This window comes from Camelus dromedarius, chromosome 16 (genome assembly GCF_036321535.1).
Source record: "Camelus dromedarius isolate mCamDro1 chromosome 16, mCamDro1.pat, whole genome shotgun sequence".
Taxonomy (NCBI): Eukaryota; Metazoa; Chordata; class Mammalia; order Artiodactyla; family Camelidae; genus Camelus; species Camelus dromedarius.
In genome coordinates, this window is record NC_087451.1 from 46,459,573 (window position 1) to 46,485,280 (window position 25,708).

Here is a 25,708-nt window from a genome sequence, read left to right on the forward strand (position 1 = left end):
AGCCCAGCGCCTGGCATCCTGGGCCTGTCCTGGGTGGTGGCATGGACTTCACTCAAAGCCCAGAGTTGTTTTTAGGGCTAATAAAAACTAACTGCAGTAAACAAGCGTAACTGAAGTTGTCACCCTTATTGGTGAAAAGGACACTGAATAGAAGGCAGGTGTCCGGCTGTGTTTGGGGACCCTGCCAGAGTCTGACTGCTGGGCTGTGGAGACCAGGCCCTGAGCTGGGTGTCTTGTCTGATGGGGGTACATTTCCTGTGGCTCCCAGGGCGGCGGCCATGGTGGTAGGCCCAGCTGGCCTTCCTCTGCCCTCCGCCAAGTGCATCCACATGCTCTGGGCTGGGTCCCCTTGGGACACCAAGGCCAGCCTGTCATTGGGACAGACCACAGGCGTGAGAGGCATGGAAGGGCTGACAACAGCGCTGCCAAGAGCCTGCCTCTCCCGCCCTTGGGAAGGGTACTGGAGGAGTCTGTCAACGTGGCCACTCGCTCGAAACTCATAGAGGGGCCGGGCGGAGTTGGGGAGTGGGGGCAGGGCCTGTATCCCGACTCAGGCTCAGCAGCTGCCTTGGGGGAGACCAAGCTCAGACTCAGTAAACTCACCCTGTCCTCCCAGAGGCTGGCCCTCACCAGGAGGCCAAGCAAGCTCTGCCCCACCAGCCCTCACCCTGCAGGGTTAGCACCCTCTTCAGACCAGCCAGCCCGGGATGAGGCCGCTTGGCCTCAGCTTGCCTCCCCTCCCCTCCCCTCAGAACTTTGAAGTTCCCCGAGGCCCACATATGGAAAGGGTTTGGTGGCTCTGAATGAGGCTTTTATTGAAGCCAGGTTAGCCCGCAGCACCCACTGTGACCTGGCTTCCCAGAGCTCCGCATTCCAGGGCTCGGCCTGCCCTGCGCCTGCCACACTTTCAGCCCCTGGGTCGGCGCAGCTGTGGACGGAACTCAGAGCCCCAGCCCTGTCTTCCTCAGAGCTGGCCCGCCCTCCCCGCCTGCCCTGCCGGAGGCTCCACCCCAGATCCAGGCTGCACACCAACAGCGGGAAGTGGCCCCGCCCCGGCTCAGGGCCACCGGCTAACGAGGGCAGGGTCACTCTCGGGAAAAGGAACTGGTCAGGGCCAAAGCAACACAGAGGCAGCCCCGTCCCCAAAGGGAAGGGGCCACCTTAGGGGTCAAAGGCCCAAACGAGAGGCTACTCAACGTACTGACTGGGAAGCTTCATGCTGCCACCAGTGAAGGGCCAACGGCCTTTGGACTGCCGGGGGCTCGGCGGCCTCCCCCTGGACTTGGAGTGGTTTGGTAAGAATGATGAAAGTCCCTCTCTGAAGCTGACTTCATCCTCCCTGCCTAGGCCAGGAGCAATGTCTGGGCACAGGGCCTGCTGGTGAGAATGAGGCACAGCAGCCCTGCTGCCTGCGTCTGCTCAGAGGGGCCTCTTGGTGGACTCTTCCCAGGCCCCCCATGCCATGTTCTCACATTTGCTGCACATCCTTGAAAGTACCTGGCAGGCCCACTTCTATGCACGGCTTGCTTGGCCAGATACCACACGCAACACAACAACTGAGCAGGAACCCCACCCCCAGCAGCCCCCCATCCCGGGCACGCAGGACCCCAATGGGGCTCCATGACCACCCAGACGACTGAGAAACAGCCATAGACCTGAGCAGGCCCTGGGGGGCCTCCTCCACAGGGTGACATGACAGCCAAGAGCCAGGCTGCCTGGGTTTGAACACTGCCTGCACTAAGCCGTTCAGGTGACCTCATCTGTGTTGCTCTGTGAGCCCAACAATACCTTGTGGGTTATCACCTAACTCATGTCGGGGACTAAGAATGATGCCTGGTACTCGGCACGTGCTCAAAACATGTGTCACTAAACCTGGGCTTAAACTCCCCAGTGGCTCCCCACTGCACTCAGATTACAGGCCAAACTCCTTGCCATGGCCTGCAAGGCCACTGCCCACCTGTCTAAAGTCATTTCCTATGCCTCATGCGGCCTCTGTCTGCCTCTGAACATGCCATGGTTGCCCCAGCTGCAGGGTTTTCACATCTGTCTGGAATGCACTGTCCCTAGACCTTTCAAGAATCCTTCTTGTCATTTAATCCTAGTTCAAAATTATCTCTTCAAGCGAGGCCTCTCCCTTCCGCTTTACTCTCTAATCCGCTACCCAGTTTTATCTTCCTTGCAGTCCTTGTCCAGCATGAGATGATCTTATTTATGGCCTGACTCCTCCTATAGACAGAAAGTTCCATGAGAGCAAGGCCTTTCTGCCTGGGCCACCTCTGGAGTACCCAGCACGTGAAGATGCCCCATCAGTCCTCAGAGACCAAATGAATGAACTGAGATGTGGGAGATAGAGAAAGCAATGCCTTTTGGCCAGGGCTCCGTGGGGACAGGGTCCGGACGCCCCACATTCCTGTTCACCTCTCTTCTGTGTTCAGTGAATGGCTGGCCATGGCCCAGGGGCAGCCCTGTGACCTCTCTTGCCCAGACTTTCCCAGCGTGTTGAGAGTTTAAGGCTTAGGCATAGGAATCTTGAGACATGGCCAAAATCATCATATGAACTGGATCGAGAAGATCATCCTTTTCAGCTCCTTCATTATACTGATGCCAGAGAACCAGAGAGGTGAAGAGATCTGCCCAAGGTCACACAGCAAATTTAGACAGAAGACACAAGATTAGAAAAATGAGGCCTCTGGACTCCTACCAGCCCAGTGCCCTTCCTTCCCTGGCGTCCCATGCTGCAGCAGCCTGAGGGTTGGGGGTGCTCCAAGGAGGAGGCCAGAGCACAGAGGGGGCATCTGAAGGGAAGAGGAGCTGTGGCTGCTGCTGCTCTGGTTGTGCCCAGTGAGGCACCAACCCTGGCTGGTGTCACTGGCCAGGACAGAGATGCTTCCAGCTTCTGGCTCAGCCGTAAGTTCCACTCTCTCAGCCTAAGCAGAATTGGGGAAATCACTGTGGGGTTACAGGCCCTCTCAGCCTCTCTGCAGAAGTTTCCCACTGGCTGCTCCCACCTCTCCAGGCACACTGTGGGGGACCAAGGACAATGGAGCCTTAGTCTGAGGCTCACTGGTATCTGGACTAACTCCGGCTTTCTCCTGGGGATTGGGCAAACAGGTTCCAGGCACAGGGGATGTGTGTTCTTTCGGGTGCCAGGGAGCTGTCAGAATACAAACACCCTTCCAACTCCCAGCATGCTTGATAGGGAAAAGGAAGCCAAAACAGCACCTGCTGACCAGCTCCCAACAATATGGGCAGTCGGCAAGGCCACTCAGCACATGGCTAGAGCTTTCCAGACCTGTACACCCTCACCAGCGCCTGACAACTCCCCCAAACCAATACCTACAGAAGCTTCTGGGCTCTTTTCAAAATGTCTGCCTTCCTGGGGCCTCACTGCCTCTGGATAGTCCTGCCCCACTGGGCTCGGACGGCTCTGGCCTCCCGAGAGCCACCTTGGTTGGCAGTCTCAGCTCCCCTTGGTCTGGGGCCATCCAAAAGCCAGGGCACCAAGCCCATCAGGGTTGCCTGGCCAAGCCACCTATGGACCTCAGAGATGCTGGAGAGGCCCAGGGTGCCTTCTAACCTCCCAGGCACCAAGAAACAGCAGCATGCCAAGTTCACTTAGAGCAGGGGTTCCTACCTTGGGATCTGAGACCCTCTCTGAAATAGCATACAATGTGTGCACAAGGGCGGCACCGGGTCTGGGTAGGTCTCCATAACCTGCATCAGATTCTCAGGGTTGAGGACTCCACTCTGCAATCACACAGGCCTCTCAGGAGCCAGCTTTGTGGAGAAGCAGGAGCACTGGGTGTCAGGAGACCAGGCATGTGGCCCCAGGAGTAAGGTCCTCTCACTCTAGAAGCATAATGGCTGCAGGAATGCAGGGAGGTCACACCACTTCCCCTTCCAACTCTCCAAGTCTGGTCACTGGCCCACACAGAGGCCCAGGAGGAAATGGGCTGACTGTGGGGGTCTCCAGCCCTAGGAAGGGGTGCTACCTCCCTTTCTGACAGCTGAGGGATCATATTGGGGTGTGAATGGGTGTGCAAATGGTGAGGACAGGATGCAAGTCCCTCCCCACCAGCAAATAAGGTAGAAGGGGGGCAGGGCAGGGGGAAAAGGGGCAGGGCAGAGCTGTAGGCAGGCAGGACAGGATAGATGTCTATTGCATAAGGTTTCAAGATCTTTCTTGATGCCCAGAGTCAGATTATGACCCCAAGATATCTCTTTATCTTATATCCCAGTGGCCTTGTACCTTCAATGCCTGGAACAGCCAGTGAATGGCTGACTGAGCCTTGGGGATGTGCACACGATCTGCATATCTAGTGCTACCTGTTAGGAAGAACTATCAAGTTAAAAGACAGACTCTGGGAGGGGCGAGGAGCTGTCCTGTGGTTACAATCAAGATGACAAAGAAAGGGACCCTCCTGAACCCTAAGGTTCCCCAGACAAGTGGCCTACAGAGGGCTCCCCATCCTATTCTTCCTTGGGTAGCACCTCTGACCTTCCTTGGAAGCAGAGGGGCACAAACCCCATCACAGAGCAGGTGGGCTTGTTCTGGGACTCAGCAAGAAACATCTTGGTTGAACTTGTCGGCCTCTGGCTTCTAGAGAGAAGCTCTTTGGAGGTGGGGAATCTCAGACTAACCGCTTGAGGCAGAGATTAAGTCTGGAGGAACCATCCTTAACTCCCACCCACTCTCCTGGACCCTGCCAGTTCAGCCTGAGTCTCCGCTCTGGCCAGGATCTGGCCTGGTCTAGGTAGGACGTTCTCACCTTGGCTGCAGGGCGACAGCAGGGGCATGGACTCCCCTCATCCCCTGCCTGAGACAAATGCTTCTGGCCTGGCCTCTGCCTCCCTGGGACCCTCCTAGCCTCTCTGGTTCCCACAAGTGACTCCCATTAAAACCTTCTGACACCTTGTGTGTGAGTGGTGAGGATGAGATTCCTCTTTCAGCCCCTCTCCCTCCAAAGTGCAACTTAAGGATCTAGAAACAGGCAGGATGAGAGGAAGAGCAGGCAGCAAGGCTGGTCTCCTTGAGTATGATTTAAAGTCAAAAAAAAAAAAAAAAAAAGGGAAGGAAAGAAGAAATGTGAAGTTAAACGCTAAGAGCACTGGCAGAGCCCACAAACTCAAATGCCACGTGTCTCCTCTGCTAAATGCTTGCACAACAATCTGACTGCCAAGTCAGAGGCTGGACTGAGGCTACAGCCCCAGGACTCTCCTTGGGGACAAGCACAACCCTAACCACAGCCCCCAACCAAGGACCCAAAGAGAGGCTGTGAGTGGTCCTTGTCTCCGCTTTTCCAGCAACTGTAGACCCCTACCGCCGGAGACTCCACAGGTTAATACTGGGCTTTTTCCATCCAAATAGATTCTTCAGCCCCAGCACGGCGTCCCCAGATGAGTCACATACACCCTTCTCCAGCCTTTCAAGAATCTTTAGTAAACTGGGAGCAGGAGGGCCACAAGTGTCTCGGGATTTGATCCACAGCATCAAATCCTTGCAGCAAAGTTAAATGAGGAGTTAATGAAGGCAACCCCTCCTGCCAGGCTGGCCAGTACCTGGCACCCTTCCCCCACTCACCTAAGCTGCAGCCTGATCCCAGCCCCCTATCCTGGCAGTGAGCCTGCTGCACTGAACAAAATAGGTTAATGCAGCTGGGGAAAGAAGGGAGGTGGGCAGCTGGCCTGGCTCTACAAGCCTGCCTGCTCACCCACCAGCCCGGTCACAGCGAGGCAGGCACAGCAGGGTGAATGACTGTCCCTCAGTCACCCACGGTGCAGACCCTTGTGTCTTTGACACCGACATACTTGGTCACACAGCAGGGGCTAGGGGACTGAATCATCCGCCATACAGAACATCCCAGCTCTAGAGCCACCCTGCAGTTGCACTGACGCCAACCAGCTCAGCAGCCCAGCGCCTGGCTGGCCCGCCACCCTTGCCCAGAGCGCACCATCAGACATGGAGCTGTCAGATATCACAAGAGGCAAAGCCAGCTGAAGAATTCCTGAAGTGGCTTCTTAGTTTCGCTAGTCACTAACGCACAGCAAAAGAAGTAAAAGTCTGGGCTTTCAGGGTTTAAAAACTACCCCCTACCTGCCAGGCCCCTGCCCAAAGGGGCAGGTAAACCAGAAGGATTCTGGCTGGCACAGAGCCAGGAACCTGCTGGGTCACTTTCTTGCCAACCTCCAGGTCTGGAAATGGACAATGAGCCTTGGGTTTGTGTCTGCTGGCCTCAGCAGTGGCTAGGAGGGGGTACAGGCAGGAGATGGCTCCGCACTGCCGGGCACAGACAGCTGCCTCAGCACAGAGGGGCTCTGATAGCAGCTGAGGCCAGCAGGGCTCTGCTAGCCTGGTCCCTGGAGAGGTGGAAGGTGACACAGGGGCCAATACAGGACAGCTCAAGTTGCTGCCCTGCCTGGCACTTTCCAGGACTGATGTCACCTCTGGGAGGTCAAGTATGCCCCACTGGCAGGGGATGAAACTAGACAAGGAGCCAATGGGCCCAAGATCATTTCCTCTTGGCAGGTGCCAGGAACCTCTATGCTGGCTGGCAGCAAGGACCTGCGCAGAGGGTCTCCCTCTGAGCCACAGGAGGGCTTGCAAATCCCCATCAGCCACACAGACTAGCCACAGCCTTCCTTATCACTACCTTGAAGGATGAGCATGGCCCTGGCTAGCCAGGACAGCACCCTGTGACATTTTGCTTTGGCAGTTCATTTGGTCTACAGTTATCAAGTGCTTACTGTGTCCTGGGCACTAGTCTGGCTGTTCCTTGGATGCCCGATGCCAGGACTCAAAGCCAGCCCCGGGGCAGCCTGCCCAGCTGCAGGACAGTCAGCTTCTATCTCAGATTTTCATCCCCACTCAGGTCTGGGGCAGCAGGCAGGATGGGCAGTCTGCCCTGGCACAGCTTGGTCTGAGCTGCCCGCTGGGTCAGGAAACCCCTGGCACACTGACTGAGTTGCCTGGTGCCTGGCTGGCACCGGGCCAGCAGTCCTCTGGGTGGTCCCTGAAGAGGCAGCCTATAGCCCCCAGACTCAGCAGCCCGACGACCTCCCCACAACCCTCCCCTTCTTCCCTGCTGGAGAATGATGCCCACAATCCTGCACAAAGAAACCTCACAAGGCTGGTGGTGCTGAGGTGCTCCTGCTGGTGCCCCCCAGCAAAGGGGCAGCCAACAATGTCCGCTGGACGCAGTGGGTGGGGCCTGGGCTGGGCGCTGTGGGGGAAACTGAGACCCAGGAGCCCCTGGCCTGGTCTGTTCCTATTTCTGTCCATAGAGACGCAAAAAGGAGCCAGTTAGTCCTTTACCACGGAAGACCCCCTTCCCCTTTTCTTGAGACAGGAACAGATGCAGAGAAAGCAGCCCGGGTTTGGGATGGGGGTAGCAAGAGCATTAATTAGCAAATTAAGGCCACTTAGAGCCGACCTACAGCATACCTCAGATTCTGTCCAGTCAGGCAAGAGGCGCAGTGAGCTCCAAAAAAGGGGTGCCGAGCGGCGCAGGACCCCCCCACCCTTCCCAACTCCCTCTAGTCCACCCGCTCCGACCCGCTCCGGCCCCTCAGGCACCTTCTGGCGGAGGAGCTTGCTGCGCACGCGGCCCCAGAGCCGGGCGCCGGTGTTGGGGGGCCGCTTGCTCCCCGGCTCCTCCAGCGGATCCAGGCAGCAGCGCTCCAGGGGCTCGCACACCGCCGTCAGGCTACAGTCCGGCTGAGGCAGGACGTCGGTCATGCTGGCGGCGGCAGAGCCCGGCCCGACGGCGACCCTGCCTGCGGGCCCGCTCAGCTCCGGGACGCAGGAGAGGCGCGGGCCTCCGGGGTCCGGAGCCGGCTGGCAGGGAGGGAGGGAGGGAGCGGGGGCAGCCTCAGCCGAGTCGAGTCGCTGGGGCTGTTACTCGAGCCGGGCAGGGGAGCGCATGGTGCGGGGCTCGCCTTTTTCCTCCCTCCGCTGGAGCAGCACCAGCGGACGGCTGGTCCCGGCCAGGCTAGCGGGACTCGGCCCTGCGCGCCGCACACCAACTGCCGAGGCCGCCGGGGAGCCCCCGCCCCCACCGGAGGAAGTGACTCAAAGGAGGCGCTGGAGGCTGCCCCCTCCAAAACACCCAACCTCCGGGTTTTAACTCTTTAACTCCGCCTCAGGCACCCTTCGGCCCTCCCTCCAGCCCCTACTAAATAAAGTTTGACAAGCAGCTCAACTGGCCAGTTCCTTCCTCCTCTACAGCGCGGGTTAACCCCTTCCCCACCAGGCGGCTCCTGGGGGCTGGGGTGTCTGAAGGAGGCTGGGGGGAGCCAGAAGGGGTCTGCAGGGGCCAGGGCTCAGGGGCAGGAGCTGCGTTTCCATCACCAACAGCTTCCCTTGTCCGGAGCAGAGGACCCACACTGCCCTGGAGTCCCGCTTCCCCTACACCCAACACCTGCCCCAAACACCTCCCTCAATGCCAGCTCAGTGACGGGGCCAGACTCATGGACTGGCACTCAAAAACCTCCTCCTGTGCAAAGAATAAAGAAGATCCCCAGCACGGCAGCCCCCTGGGCTTCCATGGCCCCAGAGGGAATCAGCTACCAAGAGCTTTCTCCCTGGACAAGAGCAAAAGCCAAGGACGACACTGGTTACAGATGCCCAAAAAGAAGTCCTTCTCCCAGCATGCTTTTAACTGTGGCCCTGTGCCCCTCACTAGAAAAGGCCGTGCTGCTGGGGCACAGGACGTCCACTGGCAAAGAGGCAATCAGCCAACTCTGTGCTGGGTGCCCTGGGATAGAGGAGTAAGAACTTGCTCTTGACCCTCAAGTCGATGAAAGTGTTAGCCCAAGAGTCAGAAATTAATCATCTCCCAAGGTAACGATACACATCAGAGTCTGGTGTTTGGAGAACAGAGAAAGGCCTAAACCCCAGATGGTTAGGGTCCCCACATCCCAGAGGTGTCCAGGGCATCACACCCTGCAGAGCTTGGCACAGGAGAGGAAGGCAACCAGTATTTTCCCAGTGTGAACCGTGAGCCAGGTCCCAGGCAAAGGGCATTCAAATATCCACTTGCACTGAAGCCTCTTGACTTACGTGATGTTGGTGTTACTGTCCCCAGTTTAGAGTTGTGAGACTAGGGCTCAGGGAGGTGAAATTCTCGCCTGAGGTCATGGAATTGCAGCTGGCCAGTGACAGGTCTCCTAAGGCCCTGTGCTCACAACCACTGGTCTCAGTGAAGTGTGGCTGGTTCTCTGGATTCAGGAAAAGGAGCTGGGTCAGGACCCCAGGGCAGAAGAGTCGGGGCCCAAAAGCAGCCTTTGGCACCTGGAATGCTCCTGCTGGATCTCAACCGGCATGCAAGTCTTGGGGTTTAACACCAGAGCTCTCGGTGCTTTTAGAGAAAGGTGTGGCTTCACTGCAGAGATAGCCAAGACCTCGTCATAGCAAGAGATGCCCTTCACCAAGTTTACTAGGCGACAGGCACCATGTTAACCCTCCACGTGGAGTAATTCACTGCTCCCCCAATCTTGGCAAGTATGTCCCGGCATCCCCATTTTCCATTTGAAGATACTAAGGGTACAGAGAACCTAAGCCACTTGCCCAAGACCAGGCAGGGCTGGGCCACAAACAGAGAGATCTGGCCATGTCCTCAACACCGTGATATCCCGGGGTGGTGGGGTCTGGTGCTGCGCTGCCTTCTGCCTGGCTGTTGGAGGCAGGGTCCCGGGACTCTGCTAGGCTCTGTGGTCCCTGCAGGGCAGCCAGGCCAGCCCCACCTCTTCCAGGGCTCCACGTTCCACACCCGCTTCTGCACAGTGCAGGCAGGGCTGGACTGCCAGGGCTGCACAAAGCCTCCTCACACCTGAGCCAAAGTCGCCCAAAGCCAAGGCAGCTAAATGAGGCGGAGTCACAACAGCTTTCCCAGTCCCCTGAGGGGGAGGGGAAGAGACCACCGAGGCAGGGACATGCCTGTGTTCCCCCTCCAGTGGGGACCTGAGTCTCCTTCCTGACCCACCCCTTACCTGCTCTCCCAAGGCACCTGGGTGCTGCCTCTGCAAAGAGGCTTCCTCCAGCCCCATGAGGGGCCAACAGCTTCCTCCCCACCAGCTGCACAAAACCCATCTCCCCCAGGAAGGTTCCACTCATTCCTGCAGTCTTCACCTCCTCATTCCAGTCACTTCATTGAAGGGCCACTGACTGAGGGCCTGGCTTTCGGCTCAACCCCAGACAAGGGCTGGGGAATCACAAGGATGCATCAAAAGCCTGTGCTCGACAGAGCTGACAGCCTGAGAGAGGAGAGAAGATGAAGGCTTAAACACCCCTTAACAGAAGGCAGAACAGCCTTCAGGTGTTTGGCAAATACCAATTGTGCACCTACCATGCATCACCCCTAGATGGACAAAGCATCATCTTTGCCCTCAAGAAATCCAGTCCTAGGCTGCAAGAACAGCACAGCTCAAGTGCCATGAAAGTTGAGAGGAAAGAGAGGAAATTTCTAGCCAGAGGGAATCAGGAAAGGCTTCTTGGAGGAGGAAGGGTTAGTGTAGGTCTGAAGAGCTGTGGAAAAAAGCCACCCTCCCAGCTTTGCTCCATATCCCTCAGCTAATGTGCAAGTACTGGTTGTGTAACTGGCTGGTAAGGTGCCATTATAATCGCTGACCACGTTCACCTGCTGCAGACACATGGTCTGCGCTTGGCACTGCCAGCTGTTAACTTCAGAACTGGCCCCTTGCTGGTTTTCTAAGGTTCTCTGTCCTCTATCTGGGTCATATGCCACAGGGTGCAGTTTGGGAGATGCTGTGCAAGATGCATCCCTCCACTGGACATGTGAGAGAAGGGGGGCAATGCAGATCCTGTTCCCAAAGCCCTACCCTTGTCTGTCTTAAGAACCCCAGGTTCAACACTTGTCTGGGTAAAGCAAGCTCTGATTGGATGAAAGATGGCCAACTGGTCTCCATGGTGACATAAGCGCCTTAGCAGATGGGGAGCTGCTGGGAGGCTCTTCCCTTGAGATGCTCATCTTTCCTTCCTCCCTTGGGCTGGGAGCTCTCTCTAGGGACAGCACAGATTTGCCTTCTCGTCCTCAAGCCTGACTCACTCCTTCCTGGAAGCAGTGGTCTAGAAGCAGGCTGTGGCAGCGGGGAGGGATACAAGACAAGTGTTCCTACCAAGTTCCTCAAAAGCAGCAGTCTGAGTTCTCATCCCTCCATCCCACTGCAGACTCTTCCTGGGCCTCACTGAGTCAGCTAGGCTCAGGCTGTCCCAGTCACCTAGGAAGTGACCACACTCCCTCCCTCTCTGTCTATCCCGCCACACCTGGCAGAACTGGCCTCTGAGGACATGCAAGGGCCCCCTGTCTGGATAAACAGAGCCTAGGCGGGAAGGCCCACATGAACAGATGTCACTGCCTTTGGAATTAAAAACATTCCTAGTAGACTGTTCCATCCTCCCAAATCCCCTCCCCATGCTCTCTGCCAGAGGAATGAAAAGGGCCATCCCTAGGGAGACGCAGGGCTGGGCCTTGGGTTATACTGAGGGAGGGGTAGGTACCTGGGGTGGCTGGGACCAGCCACCCAGCACAGCTGCAAATGAGGCAGAATCAGGCTACAGTGGTCAGCAGTGTATCACTGAAGAAAAAAAGATGGTCAACAGGGAATATATACAGCCTGAGCTGTGTGGGTGGGAGAGGCAGGGTCTGCCACCAGCGCTGCCCTGGTGACAGCTGGGGGTGGAGATGGCTCCCAGGCAAATCCTCCAGCCTGTGAACACAGGAGGAAAGTTCTTTCTCAGACCCTTGGGATGCTGCTGCTACTTCTCTGGAGTGACCTCCTTTTCCCACTGGAACGACTTTCATCTTCCCCTCAGCCCAAACTAGAACCTGGATCCCCTGTCCCTGTCGGCCAGTCAAATGACTCTAGAGCAGGAAAGGGGGTTTCCGAGCAGCCAGCTAGACCAAGGCCACAGGTACCCCAGCGAGGACAGCCTGGGAGTGAAGGGGAGGGCAGAGCCCCCATGGGCCACCCCGAGAGTCTGGGTGCTGGAGCCTGAGGAGCCCAGGGTGGCACTGAGGGCGAGGACCAGGAGGGACGTGGAGGTTCCGCCAATAACCCACCTTTGCAGCCCCAGAGGAGGGCAGCGTGGATGGTTCCTGCATAGGACGGGACCAGAGCCGGGAGGAGGACAGTGGTGGAGAGCAGGTGGGGTGTGAGAGCTGCAGAAAGGAAGCCCACAGCGGTCCCTGCCCAGAGACAGGCACTGGAGTCCCGGGGGGAGAGAACCAGCAGGGCAGACAATGCCCAGGAGCTGGGGCCCACGCAGAGGGCATGCGAGTTGGCGGGGAGGGTGGCCGATTATAGGGGAACAGGGGGGTGGGGGGTGGAGGGTGGGAAAGTCCCCTTAAGATGAACGGCTCTGGAGTCCCTGCATCCTCACAAGGGTTCTCCCCTTGCTCTGTGCTAATCCTAACTCAGATTATGGATGGGAAGGGCAGAGACCTTCAGCGAACGAGAAAGTGAGACCTCTTATGTTTTTCCATCTACCCTTTCTGAGCATCTACTATGTTCCAGGCCTGCAGTAGGCCTGGGGACATGAACACTTTGCTCAAAATCACCGAGTAGCCAATGGCAGAGCAAGCCTAGAAGCTACATTTTCATTCACTTACTCATTCATTCGTCACTGAATAGATACCCACCACCTGCCAGCCGGGGAGGACCTTGAACGGGTCACAGCTTACTTGGCCAAACTGAGCCCTGGCCACCTCACCACTGACCCACTCATCCTGAGATAACCACCAAAGGCTGTTTCAGGCATCCAGGCCAGCACTCCCCAGGGCCGGGCCCTGCCTGCTAGACAGCTATGCACGGGTTGTGGGTCTCCAAGCTCTGGAGCCTCAACTCTGTAGATAGTGGCTACTGGTAGCTTCAGATGGCTGCCTAGGGCAGGGGTGGGGAACAGTTTCCAGGATGGACTCAAGGTTTGAGGTGTCAGTGGTGCTGGGACAGGGGGCAGCCAGGACTAAAAGATAGTTTCTGCACAGCCCAATCCACCCTGCTCAAGATGTGGCTGACCCTCCTGTCTCCCAAGACCGATTCACATGACAGTGCAAAGCACATGCTGTTACCCACACAGCCTCACTCTCCCTTCGGCCTGGCACTCATCTTGAGGGTGCTTGGTGGCTCGAGGTGGGCTGGAGATGCTGACAGCCACATAGCTCATCCGCTGCAGAACCATCCTGATGTGTCCCTGGCCACCCCTAGTGATTCTCATGGCATATTTGGTCACGGAAGAGGATGGAAAATCCACTTGAGCCTTTGGGAACATCTTACTCATCTCAAACAAAACCCACCCAAGGACAGAGTGGGCAAAGCATGCCCCCGACGTGTCCATTCATGCCTTCCCACACAACTCATGGACGTAACTCATGGCCAGACTGACACCCAGACCCCCTTGGCTACCTGCTCCTGCTCACAGGATGCAGGTGGCATGGCCAGGTCTCCCAGGACAGCCAGTGGGCAGAGCACTCCAGGGGACCTCCCAGGCCACACAATGGAAACACAGCAGCCTTAGGCAGGAGGGTTTGAAATCAGGGTCTGCTGAACCTCCATGCTTTTTTCTCTTTCGCTAGTATTAAGCAACTCTTTTCACCCAACTCTGAGTCAAAATGAACAGAAGAAAGTTCCTGGGAACCAGGGAAACTGGATGTGAGTCCTGTCTGGTCACTGTGGGCTTGACAGACACTTTCTCTCTCCGGGCTCAGTTTCCATACCTGTCAAACAGGAGCTTGGGTCAGACAAGTGGTCATCAATGAAATTTTTTTTAAGCAGAGGGAATTCCTCCCCTTTCTTTCCAAATATAAGCTATGCTGAAGTTCCCCTGCCAGCAGTCAGGTAACAGCAGAAGCAGGGAGCAGAGGCCCCTGGCTGAAGTGAGGCCAACCCTATCCACTCACACGGCCACTGTCCACCTCCCTCTGCCCAGGGGCACTTCAGGTACTCCCAGTGATCCCCAAGCCCTGCAGACTCTAAAGCTCCTGGTCCTCCTTTCAAGGGGACGGGCTCATAGCAGTTCTGATGAGAACCGCTCTCAACCACGGCCAGAGAACCTCGCTCCCCCTCAGGGTGGGTAGATAGGGAGGCCAGGAGATGAGGGGCTTTTCAAAGAAACTTTCGGTCAGGGTCCTGGATCTGAGACTCATGTCTTATCTCTACTCTCTGCTTTGGGAAAACTCTGGGCCTCGGCTTTGCTAGTGTGGGCTCCCTTCAATGGCCTTACAATAGGATAACACTTATCTCATTCTGTCAGTCAGGCTGCTGTTTTATGGGTCATCTTGGCCCTGAAGCCAGTGCAGTTCAGTTCTTGCCTCCAAGGGTGTGAACAGGCCGCACCCAGCCCTCCCCGGGGAGTGGGCTGCACCTAGGGGTCAGACCCTCACCAAGAGCCACGGTAAGGGGGGCTGAGTGAGGGGCCATGGTGGGCTCTGCAGAGCCACAGCGAGGAAGGCGGGCAGAGCCCACTGAAGGTGCCCCCTGATCAGCATTCATGTCCAGACTCAGCCCTCAGGCAAGGAGTCCCCAGCAATCCTTCTCCTAAGTCCTTTGCTCAAAGGTTTTGAATAAAATCAAAAGCGGGACGTCCTAGGAGGGTGAAGTTGCAGCCTCCACCAAAAGGGAGGTTGCCTGTCACGGGGCGTGTGCAGGATGCTGGGTACTGTCTCCCAAGGACACATCCAAGACGCGCACAGGTTCGAGAGGAAGCACTTGGAGAGGTGACCTTGCTATCAGGTGGCGGAGCTGCGATCACACCTGAGCCTTCTGCCTCTGAGTCTAGGAGCCCCTGGTCCCGGAGCTGGGAGAGCCCTCCCTCTTTTGTCTCACTGAGAGGCCGGCTGTTCTCAGGGCCTGAACGAATCAGTTCCCAAGGTCCTCTCCAGATCAGCTTCTCTACTTGCCTCCTGCCCCTTACAGGCGGGCCTGGGGAGCGGGCACCACACCTGCCTGCCTGCCAAGGGGACGTCCCCAAACGGGGCAGGAGGGAGAAGAGACTTGAGCTTCCATCTGCTTCCTACTGAATCTTCCTGTCTCCAGAACGCCCTGGACAGAGTCCAGGCTCCCCACATCAGGAATACCTGGGAGATGGAGGCAGCTGAGCATGGGCCAGAAGAGAGGTTGTCTCACAAGCCTGGGAAAGTCCCGGGACAGCAGGGCCAGCCCTCTCATGGGATCCTGCCCCTGGCTTTCCCCCATCCTGCTGACCACTTCACTCTCCAAGTATAACTGAGCCATCCAGACCTGCCCTGAAGAGGGACAGCAGGTGAGGCACTGAACACAAATACGTCTGGAACGGCTGGGGTGGGCGGGACAACAATGGCTCTAGTCACCTGGGCCCTGGGAAGAGGTGGGGTCAGAGGCACAGAGAGGAACAGCCCTGGTGCCCAAGCTGACCCCATCCCCAGGTGTCTTCGGGCTGGCACAGTGGTGATGACAGCGGCCAAGGGAAGGGCCCCATGTGGACCTGCTAGGGGCAGCAGGCAGCCAGATATAAAACACTCAAAGCAGATGCCTCTCCTGGACGTGCACACTTGGCCCAGGCTGTGGGCAGATGGGAGGCTGGAAAGCCACACCCAGCATGGCCACTGCGGTGTCCCAGGACAGGGAGCTGCCTAGGGCTGTGAGGTGCCAGGCTGGGGGTTAGGGGCTGGGTGGGGGAATGAAAGGGAAAAGCTCTCTGGCCAGCCCCACAGGTCAAGGTTTTCTCACAGCCAACCCCTATCCCAGTCAAAACCAGCCATTCCCGGGGGGCCCAGCTGTGGTCAGGGTGGCCTGAAGGATGTGTGGGAGAAGGTGTCAAGGACCCTTCATTGACCCGTCTGTCATTCCACCCAGGGAGGGACCCAGGCACCTCCGGGTACCAGCCATGAGGAACTGGAGTAGAAGGGACTCCAGGTCAACACCCTAGAGCTCAGCTCCCAGGGCAATAAAGCTGGCAAGCTTGACCCTCGAGCAGAGTCAAACAGGAACAACAGACCCCTCGGGGGCCAGAGGGAGGGACCCGGGGTGGAGGAGTCCCTGACTCCTGGCCTAGTGGGCTCCTGACCCACACTCACTCCCAACTCTCTCGTGCTCTGCAGAGTAATTGGAACCAGAAGCAGCTCTCACCGACAAAGGGCCCTTGTTCCCGGCTCTTTATTCGCTCTGCACTCCGGGGCTGACCACCACGCAGAGCTGAGCGTGGATCTGACGGGGAGGAGCCCAGAGCTGCCCTGACTGGGGGCACAGCAGGGAAACCTCAGGCTGGCAGGTGGTGAGGGCCCCAACCTTGACCTCCCGCCCACTCTGAAGTCGGTTCATCAGTCAATCACCACCAGCGTAAGAGCACAGATGTGGCCCCAGCCGGCCTAAGGTCTAAATACACGATCCACTTGCAGGTGACATCCCCAGAATCCCTGGGGCAAGGACAGTGGACCTGGACCTGCCAGCTTGGGCATCATTAGACCAGGACTGACTCTGTGCCAGGCCCTGTGCTCAGGGCCTCACGGACTTTCACATTCAGTTCTCTTTACAGCCTATTGCACAGGTGAGGAAACTGAGGCTCAGAGAGGTAAAGTAACTTGCTGTGTTCTCCCAACTGATAAGTGGAGAAAGCTAGACTGAAGCACAGATCTGTCTGGCCTAGAAGCCCCTTCAACAGCAGCTGAATGATCACAATTTCCTTCTGTTTTCTTTACTACATGGGGAGGTCCTGTCCACTCTCTGCATTCACAGCACAGCACCTGCCATTTATGGGGAACGCCACCAACAGAAACGCGTGACCACACCAGGGAAAGCGTGGGTGTGCAATGACCAGCTCTTTCAGAGACATTCCATCCTGTGAGCCTCACTACAAGCCCAAGATGAAGGCAGAGTGGGAATAACTGTTCCCATTTAACAGATGAAGAAACCGAGGCCTCCAAGTGGTCAAGGGACCCAGATGTGTTTTCTGACCCTCAGCCCCATGCTCATCCCACACTATCAGATTTACTGCACCCCACACTCCACCTAAACCACTGACAGAGGGGTGGGCAAAGGAGTTCTGAGAAGGGGGTGCCAAGGAGACAGGGATGTCTACACTGGGGGAGAGAAAGCCAGGGGGGCAAATGTGTTCTTCAACTAGAAGAGACTGAAGCTACCAGTGCTGCCTGGGTGGTACAGCTGGAGAGAGATGAGCCCCTGGGGGTGGGGGAGGGGGCGTGCTAACCCTGGGTCTGGAGAAAAGGAGGAATCTCCATCCTCAGCGAGCAGGCTCTATTCTTCAAAGTAAGAAAGTTTAAGGTGGAAACAACCCAAATGTCCACTGATGGATGAATAGATAAACAAAATGTGGTCTATACGCACCATGCTATTCAGCCTTAAAAGGAAGGGAATTCCGACACATGCTACCATTCAACACAGAAGAAGCTTAGAGACTTTCAGTGAAGTGAGCCAGTCACCAAAAGATAAATATTGTAGGGTTCCACTTACACAAGGCACCTAGAATAGTCGAATTCAAGAAAATAGAATGCTGGCTGCCAGGGGCTGGAGGGGAGAGGGCAGGAGGAACGGTAAGTTTCTGTTTAATGGGTACACACCTCCTGGTTGGGAAGATGAAGTTTTGGAGATGGATGGTGGTGATGGTTGCACAACTTTGTGAATGTACTTAATGCCTCTGAATGGTACACCCCAAAATGATTAAAATGGTAAATTTCACGGTATGTATGTTTTACCATGGTTGAACAAAAAAGTAAGGGAGTCTAGATGTTGTCAGATGTGCCAGTCTGAGCTCTGAGAACACTCCCAGTCCCAAAGGCAGGGGGCTGGCCTTCATGACCTCCTCCTGAGTGTCACCATAATAGCTCTGACCCCTCACAAGCTTCCAAGTGGCCAGGTCAGGAATGTCAAAGAAATCACCCTCCTTTCTCAGTCAGACACAGGCTCCAAGCTCCAGATGGGATGAGGAAGGAGGGTGGGCTGGGCGAGGGTGAGGCACCCCACCAGGATGGAATGCTGCAATGGGGGGTGGCGGGGAGGGGAGTTAGCATTCCAGGCATGGGGACAGCTGGAGCATCCCCTTCTCGGCCTGGAACCTGCCCCTTCTCACCACAGGGTCTTGAGCTCCCCTATGTCTAGGGAGGGCTGGCCCTGGCAGGCTCCCAGGAAAGTTCCTCCCACTGTGGCGAAGAGAGCCTAAGGCTGGGGGCCGTCCTAGGCTTGTGGCTGAGCTGGCAAATGGGAAAGCAGGGGTGTGAAGGGGATCCCAGGTCTCGGACCCCTTTCTAGTGTGAAGTCTGTGGCAGAAACTGAGCTGTGAGGCCCCCGGGGAGAATTCTCCCCTCTGGCCCATCCAGTCAACAAGGGCTGGACCTGGGAATACGCTAATCAGCCAGCCAGTAAGGTCCCAGTTGGGGACAGCACATCTGGAGCCTGGAGCAGCATGGCTGGAAATAGACTGGGATAAACATACAGGAGTCTCCTGGGGCCACGGAGCCAAGGCAGAGGAAGGGGGGGCCTCCTGGCTGAGGGGCTCCTGGGCCGGGTGGGGGTGGGGCAGCAGGAGGAGCAGACAGTGGGGGGCTCGAGGACGGAGGAGCTGGAGGTCTGGGGAAGGAAGGGAGGGCTCCTGAATCTGGAAGAGGAGACACGCAGCCTGCTGACGGGATCTTCCACTAGATTTGCAGCGTTGCAGCGACAAAGGGCAGATCCTGAGTGTCACAGGCTGACATCTGACTCTGCCTCTGCCCCATCTAAGAATTTTCATTTACTCATGTGCCCAGCAGCTGACCAAGCATGAGCAACCCTAGGATCGGGTCCTCAAATCTGGACCCCTCGCTCAACCACCAATGAGCTGTGTGGCTGTGGCTAAGTCACTCACCCTTTCTGGTCTCAGTTTCCTTGTCCCCCCCAAAACAGGACTGGATAAAACGCCCTCCACGATTCATCCTAGCCTAAAAACCCTACTAATTCCTCTTTTATTCATTCCTTAAACCTCCCTCTTACTTGCGTTGCTCACAATCCCTCCTGCTAAGGGCAGGCAGGCTCCTTAATTTCCTGGGACACTCCCTGGACATTCCTGCCTCCCTGCTCTTAGCCCTGTGGGCCCTTTCCCCCAGAACGCCTGCCCCACTCCTTTCTGCTGATCCAGCCCCTGCTAGAATAACAGAGCCTTAAAATGGCAATTAATGTGCTGGCCATTATGTAAAATGACTTTTATGAAGTCATTTTGACAGTGTGACAAAAAAGGTTAATTATAAAGCCTACATACAGCCTAGGGAAAAGGGGGTTTATGATAACATTATGTAAAAACAGAAGGGAAAAAAAAGCCAAAATATACACCATCATTAAAACCATATAAAAATTTGTATACGTGAGGAAGGAAAAAGGCACAAAATAAAATGGCCGTTTGGGAGGAGTGGGAGCAGGGATGGTTTGTGATTATGTTTCAAGTCTCCTCATTATTATCGCTACTTTCTTTCTAATGTAAACACTGCTTTTGGAATTTAGAAACCCAGTGCTCTCAGATTCCTCTCGCTCCACCTCCTCCTAGAACCCTCCCTAACGCTAGCCCACGATGTTCTTTCTTTCCTTGTTTGAATCCTTGTGGTGCTAGTTTCCCTCTTGTTCCACAGGAAGCAGTGGGGGACAGGAGAGCCCCGAGAGAGGGCAAGGCATGGGGGCAAGGCATGGGCTCTGGCTCCAGTCCTGGCTCCCCCCACCAGCTGGCCCTGGCCTTGGACAGGTTACTTAACCTCAGCTTTCTTACCTTTAAAGTTGTGATGACTTTCCTACCCTGCAGGGTACTAGGTAGATCTCCTGGAGTAATGGCTGTGAACATTAGCCCAGCACGGGGCTCACACAGAGCTCTCCAATGTTACCCGTACCACCAGCATCACCATCACCATCCCCACCATCATCAGCACCTTGCCTCTTCCTCTAGCGGTGTGCCATGTACTGACAATGCTTGTCTTTCCAATCTGGCAGAAGATTCCTTAAGGCCAGGCCCCTGCACCTCAGAGCAGCCAGTCCGTGCTGTGCACACTGCAGAAGCAAAGTCCCCGCCCTGGCTCTTTTCCATGCACACTCATTCTGCTTCCTTCCAGGTACACGAGGCAGAAACGTCCCCCGCCTGGAGGTGAGAGGACACCAAAGGAAGCCTTCCGCTCACCATAAGGCGGGACGCAGGGGTGGGAACTCTCCCCTCCCCCCCAGCTCCTTCTCCAGACCACCAGCCATGCCAGGCCCTTCCCCCCGGCTGGGGGACTCCCCGATGAAGGCCTGGGGCATGGGGACACAGCGCAGGGGAGAGAGCACGGCCTTCCCTGCACAGTCAGCAGAGGCACCAGGACCTGTGTCCTCGTCTACCAAACAGGGAGGCTACGACTATCATTTTCCTGGCAGCGCTGTTGCAAGGCTCATGTGAAGACATCTGGGAACGGGCCTCCCAGAACACAAGTGCTGGACACACACTGGTGATCAGCGCTGCCACCTGCTGTCACTCAAGGCTGCCCCTTCTCCCCATCAGCTCCGATCCCCTGCCCCCAGTGCTGCATCTGGACAACCCAGAGACGGAGACTCATTCTGGGGTAAATGCCTGGAGCTTAGGAAATGGGGTCCCTCGCTGTTCTCTGGATGAGCTGATCTAGGAGGGCTTAGAAAGAAGTGGGGCAACAGGGGTGGGCTTTCTCCCCGCTGCCTCCCCTTCAGGCCACCTGGACGTCCCCAGTGACTCGGTTCCTCCTGTGGGGCGCCCCTCAGTTCCATCCTCGGCGCCTGCTGAAGTGGGGCAAGACCGAGTGCCAGAGGCTGGTGCCAATTTCCTTCCTTGGACACGTGGCAGGAATGGAGGCGGGAGCAAGCTGTGGGAACAGACCGTTCCGTGGCTCCGTGGGGCCTGGCCAGGTTGGAACAGCTCAGTGCGGCCTCTACAGCCCAGCCTGTCATCCTTGGTGGCTCCAAGGGCAGTCCAGGGCAAGCAGACTTTACAAGGCATGGCACACCCCTATGGGGACACCCCTCCTCCAATCTGTGGGGGGAGGATGGCTCCAGGGCTGAGGGCCAAGGGCTGGGCCTTGGGGAGCTGAGGGCTAGGAGACTTCAAAGCCCTCCAGAGGACACTGGCTCTGAACTGGCTGTTCACAGGCCCAGGTCAGCTGGCAGCAGCAAGGTTTGTGTTTCTTTTAATATCAGCTCCCAGGCATTTAACATTCCTCGAAGCTTAAACACAGAAACATTTTCCTCACCAGACTGTGCTTTCTGCTTTGCCAAACATAACCTGGCTTCCTCCCCCTCCCCCACCGCCTCCATCTGCTCCTGTCTCCAAGATGTAATGATTGATGGTGTGTCCCCTGGGGCCCACACAGCTGACAGCAGTGAGGGGGAGGGAGGCAACAGGGCTGCAATGTCCAGGTGGGGACCGTGCCATCGAGGCCTGGAACCTGGGCTCTGGGGGAGGGGGGGGCGGTCAGCACCCATGGTGCTCACTGTGCTGGCTGCCCGGGGCACCCTTTTGAACTCTTCCACTCTGCAGCCACTAATGGCCCAGAGGGCGTGGTGGTTGGTCAGGCTTCTGGGCTGGGTACCTCCTGAGGCTGGACAGGCTAGCCTGGGGATGTGGACTGGAGCGCCTACTCCTTAGCCCTGCAGGAAGTAGGTTCCTAGGCCTGAATTTAGAGCTCACGCTCATCAGCTCCCATTTCCTAAATAATGAAGGACCAGCTCACAGTTGCCTGGCAGCACTGTATCCCTGGCAACGATGCTAAAGAGTGAGGTGCAAGCCCCACAGCATCAGGAAGGGCCGTGCTCAGGAATGTGGGGCACCATGAGGCAGACGGTTGGGCCTCACCGAATGGTGCCATCTCCCCTGTTCCAACACTGGAACCTGAGAAGGCCCACAAGAGTTCCCAAGGGGGCACGGCCACAAGGACACCCAGCCGAGTCAGACACCCATCTCTGCAGCCTCAACAGTGCATCAGAGAACAACAAAGGCTTCCTGTAAAAAAGAATCATTCAGCTCCCTGCACCCAGATCAACCCTGGGGCAATTGTTAACAAGCCCAGAGCCCGTGCCTCAATCCCAGGGCATGACAGTTACTGTTTCCCTCGATTTCATGGTCAAAGAATCAACTCCCAAACCAGGACACTTATGTCATAAGCATGAGGCCACACAAGGTGCCAGATGGAGTGTGGATGGCTCCACACCAAATGTCACCCCGCCAAGCCTGCATCCCCTTGATAGGTAAGTGAACAGCAGCCATCTTCAAAACTGGCCAAATCTCCAAAGACACAGGCTGCATATAAAGCCCTTTTCCCTACATACATTTATAGGACACCAAGAAACGCAGCTGACGCTTCTGCTCGTACCTCTCAGAACCCACCCTGAGCCAGTGACCTCCTGGCACAGGTGAGTAAGGCCCAGCAACCCTAGCAACAGGTCAGAGACCAGCGCCTAGCAGCCCAGCTGGATCCTAAGCCCTTCCAGTCCATTGGCAAATGCCCGGGGCCTCACTCTCTCATGGCAGACATTGCTAATCCAACACAGCACTCACGGATATAGCATGAGAACCCTTCTTAACACTGTGTTCCTAGAAAAAGCCATCAGTAGGCTAGAGATGGGATATGAAAACAAAGGTAGCTGTCATCCTTCCATCCAGTCCATCCTGCAGGAGTGTGGATAACCTGAACCAGATGTGGGAGCCCAAGGAACCAGGCACACATGCGCTTCCAGGGCTAGAATGAGACTCCATCTCCAACAGGGGAGAACAACCATCTCAGGGAACTTTTCTCAAACCAGCTTTGAGCCCAAGTCACAAAAGGCCAATCGCCTTGACCAAGAAGATAGGGGAGAAGGACGCTGTCCTGGCGGGCACTACCTCCCGGCAGCTCCCCGAGCCTGGCCCTGGTGCCCCAGCAGCGTCTGGCCCCTCACCTGGATCTGCCCTTTGCCCATGATCTTGTCCACAATCTCGTTGTTGTCCTTGTTGACCTTGGTCTTGTCATAGCACTTCTCGTAGCACAGGATCCTCAGGGACTGAGAGCCCTCCAGCTCAATCTCAAACTCCTGGGGAAACATGGGGTAGGGTCCTGAACCTCCGAAGCTGACCTGGCTTCCTGGCCACAGGTGGGCCCCACCTTGGCAAGGGTGAGAGGGGGTGCGGAGGGCCCCTGAGGACCACAGCATGAGGCACTGGGCAGCTTCTTCACTTCCTGGGGCTCCAGAGGCCTCCAAACCTCCGCTGAAGTGGAGTTTGGGGCCTAAGCCGAAACCCCGTTGTGTCTAGACACAAACACGAGGTTAGAAGCCAGATGAGCAGGGAGGAGAGGGCAGGGGAGTCAGAGGGATGGGGGTGGCCCAACAGCAGGCATGAACGCCCCCAGCCAACCGGACATGAGCACTGGGAGTGGGATGGGCACGGTCGGGGACAAGCCCAGGAGTCCCCTGTGGGGACACCAGCCCCTCCACTCACCTCATCCCATTTGGGCTCTGTCGTGTCGCGGAACACCCTGGTTTTGGCTTTGCTGACAAAGTAGCCAAACGAATCCACCTCCAGGGTACAGTACAGGTCTGTGGCAGAGAGGGGATAGGGACAGACACACCCAGTGAGGCCCGAGGCGCAGGAACCCGTGGGTGACGGAGGGGGATAATGCATCAACACCCCTTGTCCTCCTGCGGTGGGGCCTGGTGCCCTCCTGCCCGCAGCCTGGTGTGTTCCGGCCCCTTCCCACTTCTCCACCCTCCCCACTGACCCACCTCATGCACCGCCCCTCCCCCCCCAGCCACGATGGTCCCCTCCTGCCAACGTGTCAGCTGCTACCACCTTAGGGTCCCTGCAGTACCTTCTTGCCAGATCTTGGCTTAGCGACTCCTCACCACTGAGGCCTCATGCCAAGGTCTTCACCGACCACACTGACTACAGGAGCCACCCCACCCCTCCCCTCCCCTCCCCTCCCCTCCGCCCTTCCAATCCCAGGTTCCTCAACAGGGGTGTCCCTGGAGGGCACCTGGCCTCTGGGTACTGAAAACCTGGAGTGACCTCAGTCACTGTGACAACCAAAAATATCCCCCACACTCCAAAGGCTGTTTGCTGTTTTCTTCATAGTGCTTAACTTTAACTGAAGTTGTCTTTTCTGACCATGCGTTTTCGGTCTCCCTTCCCTCCACTGCATCAACACCACACAGGCAGACGCCTTGTTTTCCCAGCCACCGGTGTACCCTTAGTACCAAGAACTGGGCTCGCACATAGTAGGTACACGGCAAACACTGGTGGGTGAATGAATGATGCTCTAACCTCCTCCAAGTGCTTCAGGTAACAAAGTGGTAGAGGGCTGGGACGGGGGTGTGGGGGGAGCCTTCCCTGGCATTTCCATCTAGAACCATGGCCTTTAAGGCTAAATATCTTGCCCCCTCCACCCTGAGATCGAACTGACGAGGCCACAGCACTGGTGGTCACCCCAGGAGCTCTGTAAATCCACACAGCCCTCCGGGGCTCAGACCCTGGCAGCTTCCCCCTCCACTGGCGCTGCCAAGGTTGTTTCCCACGGTAATGGTGTGTTTAGGGGGTGACTTTGGGGGACCACAGCCAATCCTCTGCAGTGTGACTCAGGAACAAGGGGCAGAGGTCAGAGGGTGGATGTAGGTGCCCCTCCCAGGCCCCAGGGTTGCCCCGCTGGGCTGTTCTAAATCAGAATGGCTTTCCTGCAGGAGGGAGAGTGGGTAGCGTGTCCCCGAGCTGTCTCTACCTGGGTGTGACTGAGACCGGCTATAACCAGGTATCAGAGCACACTGCAATGTGGGTGCAGGGGGGCACTGCAGAAGGCCCAATGCACCCCGGCCTCCGTCAGACCAAAGAGTGCGTGTGGGGGGCTGAGATGGAGAGGCAGAAGTGCTGTCACCATGAACTGACTCTGCAGTGGAGTGAACCCTCTGTCAGGGGTTGGGGACAGTTCACGGGATAAGAGAAAGGGCTCTGGAGTCAGACTGTCTGGTCAGATTTTGGCTTTGCACAAACCACCTACCCTCTGTGCCTGAGTGCTTCATCCATGAATCAGGAATGGGAACGGTGCCTCACCCTAGGCCTGACTGTGCAGGCAGAACAAGTTCACTAGGACAAGCAGCCATGGCTGAAGATACACAAGGCCTGACCCCCGTGTTCGAATGAGTGTCTGCGCGGTCAGGCGGCTGGTGGAGGGAGACGGAGGACCGACTGGAGGTGAGGGGAGACTCCAGCAGCTCACCCCACGTCTGACTGCTCAACCTGGTTTAAGAGGTGGAACAACTGCTCTGGGGGAGTGGGGCACCCCACCCCAGTGGGTTTGCTCCCTGAGGCCCATCCCAGCCGACAGGATGCAGAGAGACAGGAGGGGTGAGACATCTGGGCATGTAGAGAGGGGAGGCGCCTGGTCCAGCTCCGTGGGCTGCAGACTTGGGGATGTGTGACAGCCCCGTGGGGCTGACTGACCACGAATGTTCCTGGGAAGCTCCCTCACCCCCACCCCAGGGGGTTCTGTGGGTCTGGGAGGGTCCAGGAAGCTGTCACGTGTACAGCCCGAGGGACGAGAGTGGTGGTCCTGGCCCTACCGAGAGAAAAGATTCCCACTGAGGGGAAAGCGTGGGCTTTGGTGTCAGAAGACGTGGATTCGACTCCACTACCTGTGTGACTTGCCGGGTGACCCTGAGCAAGCCCCTGGAGCCCTCTGAGCCTCAGCTTCCTTGTACGTCAAAGGGGAAATGGTGTCAGTGA

At 57.0% G+C, this 25,708-nt stretch overlaps 1 protein-coding gene across 4 annotated transcripts in view; it reads right to left on the reverse strand.

Annotated features, from left to right (window-relative positions):
• The window catches only part of ABR (ABR activator of RhoGEF and GTPase), a 172,687-nt gene that overhangs the window by 14,252 nt on the left and 132,727 nt on the right, over nt 1-25,708 (reverse strand). For 3 of the 4 annotated variants that reach the window (XM_010978926.3, XM_031468485.2, XM_031468484.2), the window contains 2 exons: nt 23,435-23,532; nt 22,897-23,028 (listed from right to left, as the gene is read on the reverse strand). In XM_010978926.3, the coding sequence (XP_010977228.3) occupies nt 22,897-23,028; nt 23,435-23,532 (230 nt within the window). Of the gene's footprint in view, nt 1-7,573; nt 7,751-22,896; nt 23,029-23,434; nt 23,533-25,708 lie in introns of those variants that run through there. The other variant, XM_031468487.2, reaches the window with a different exon arrangement.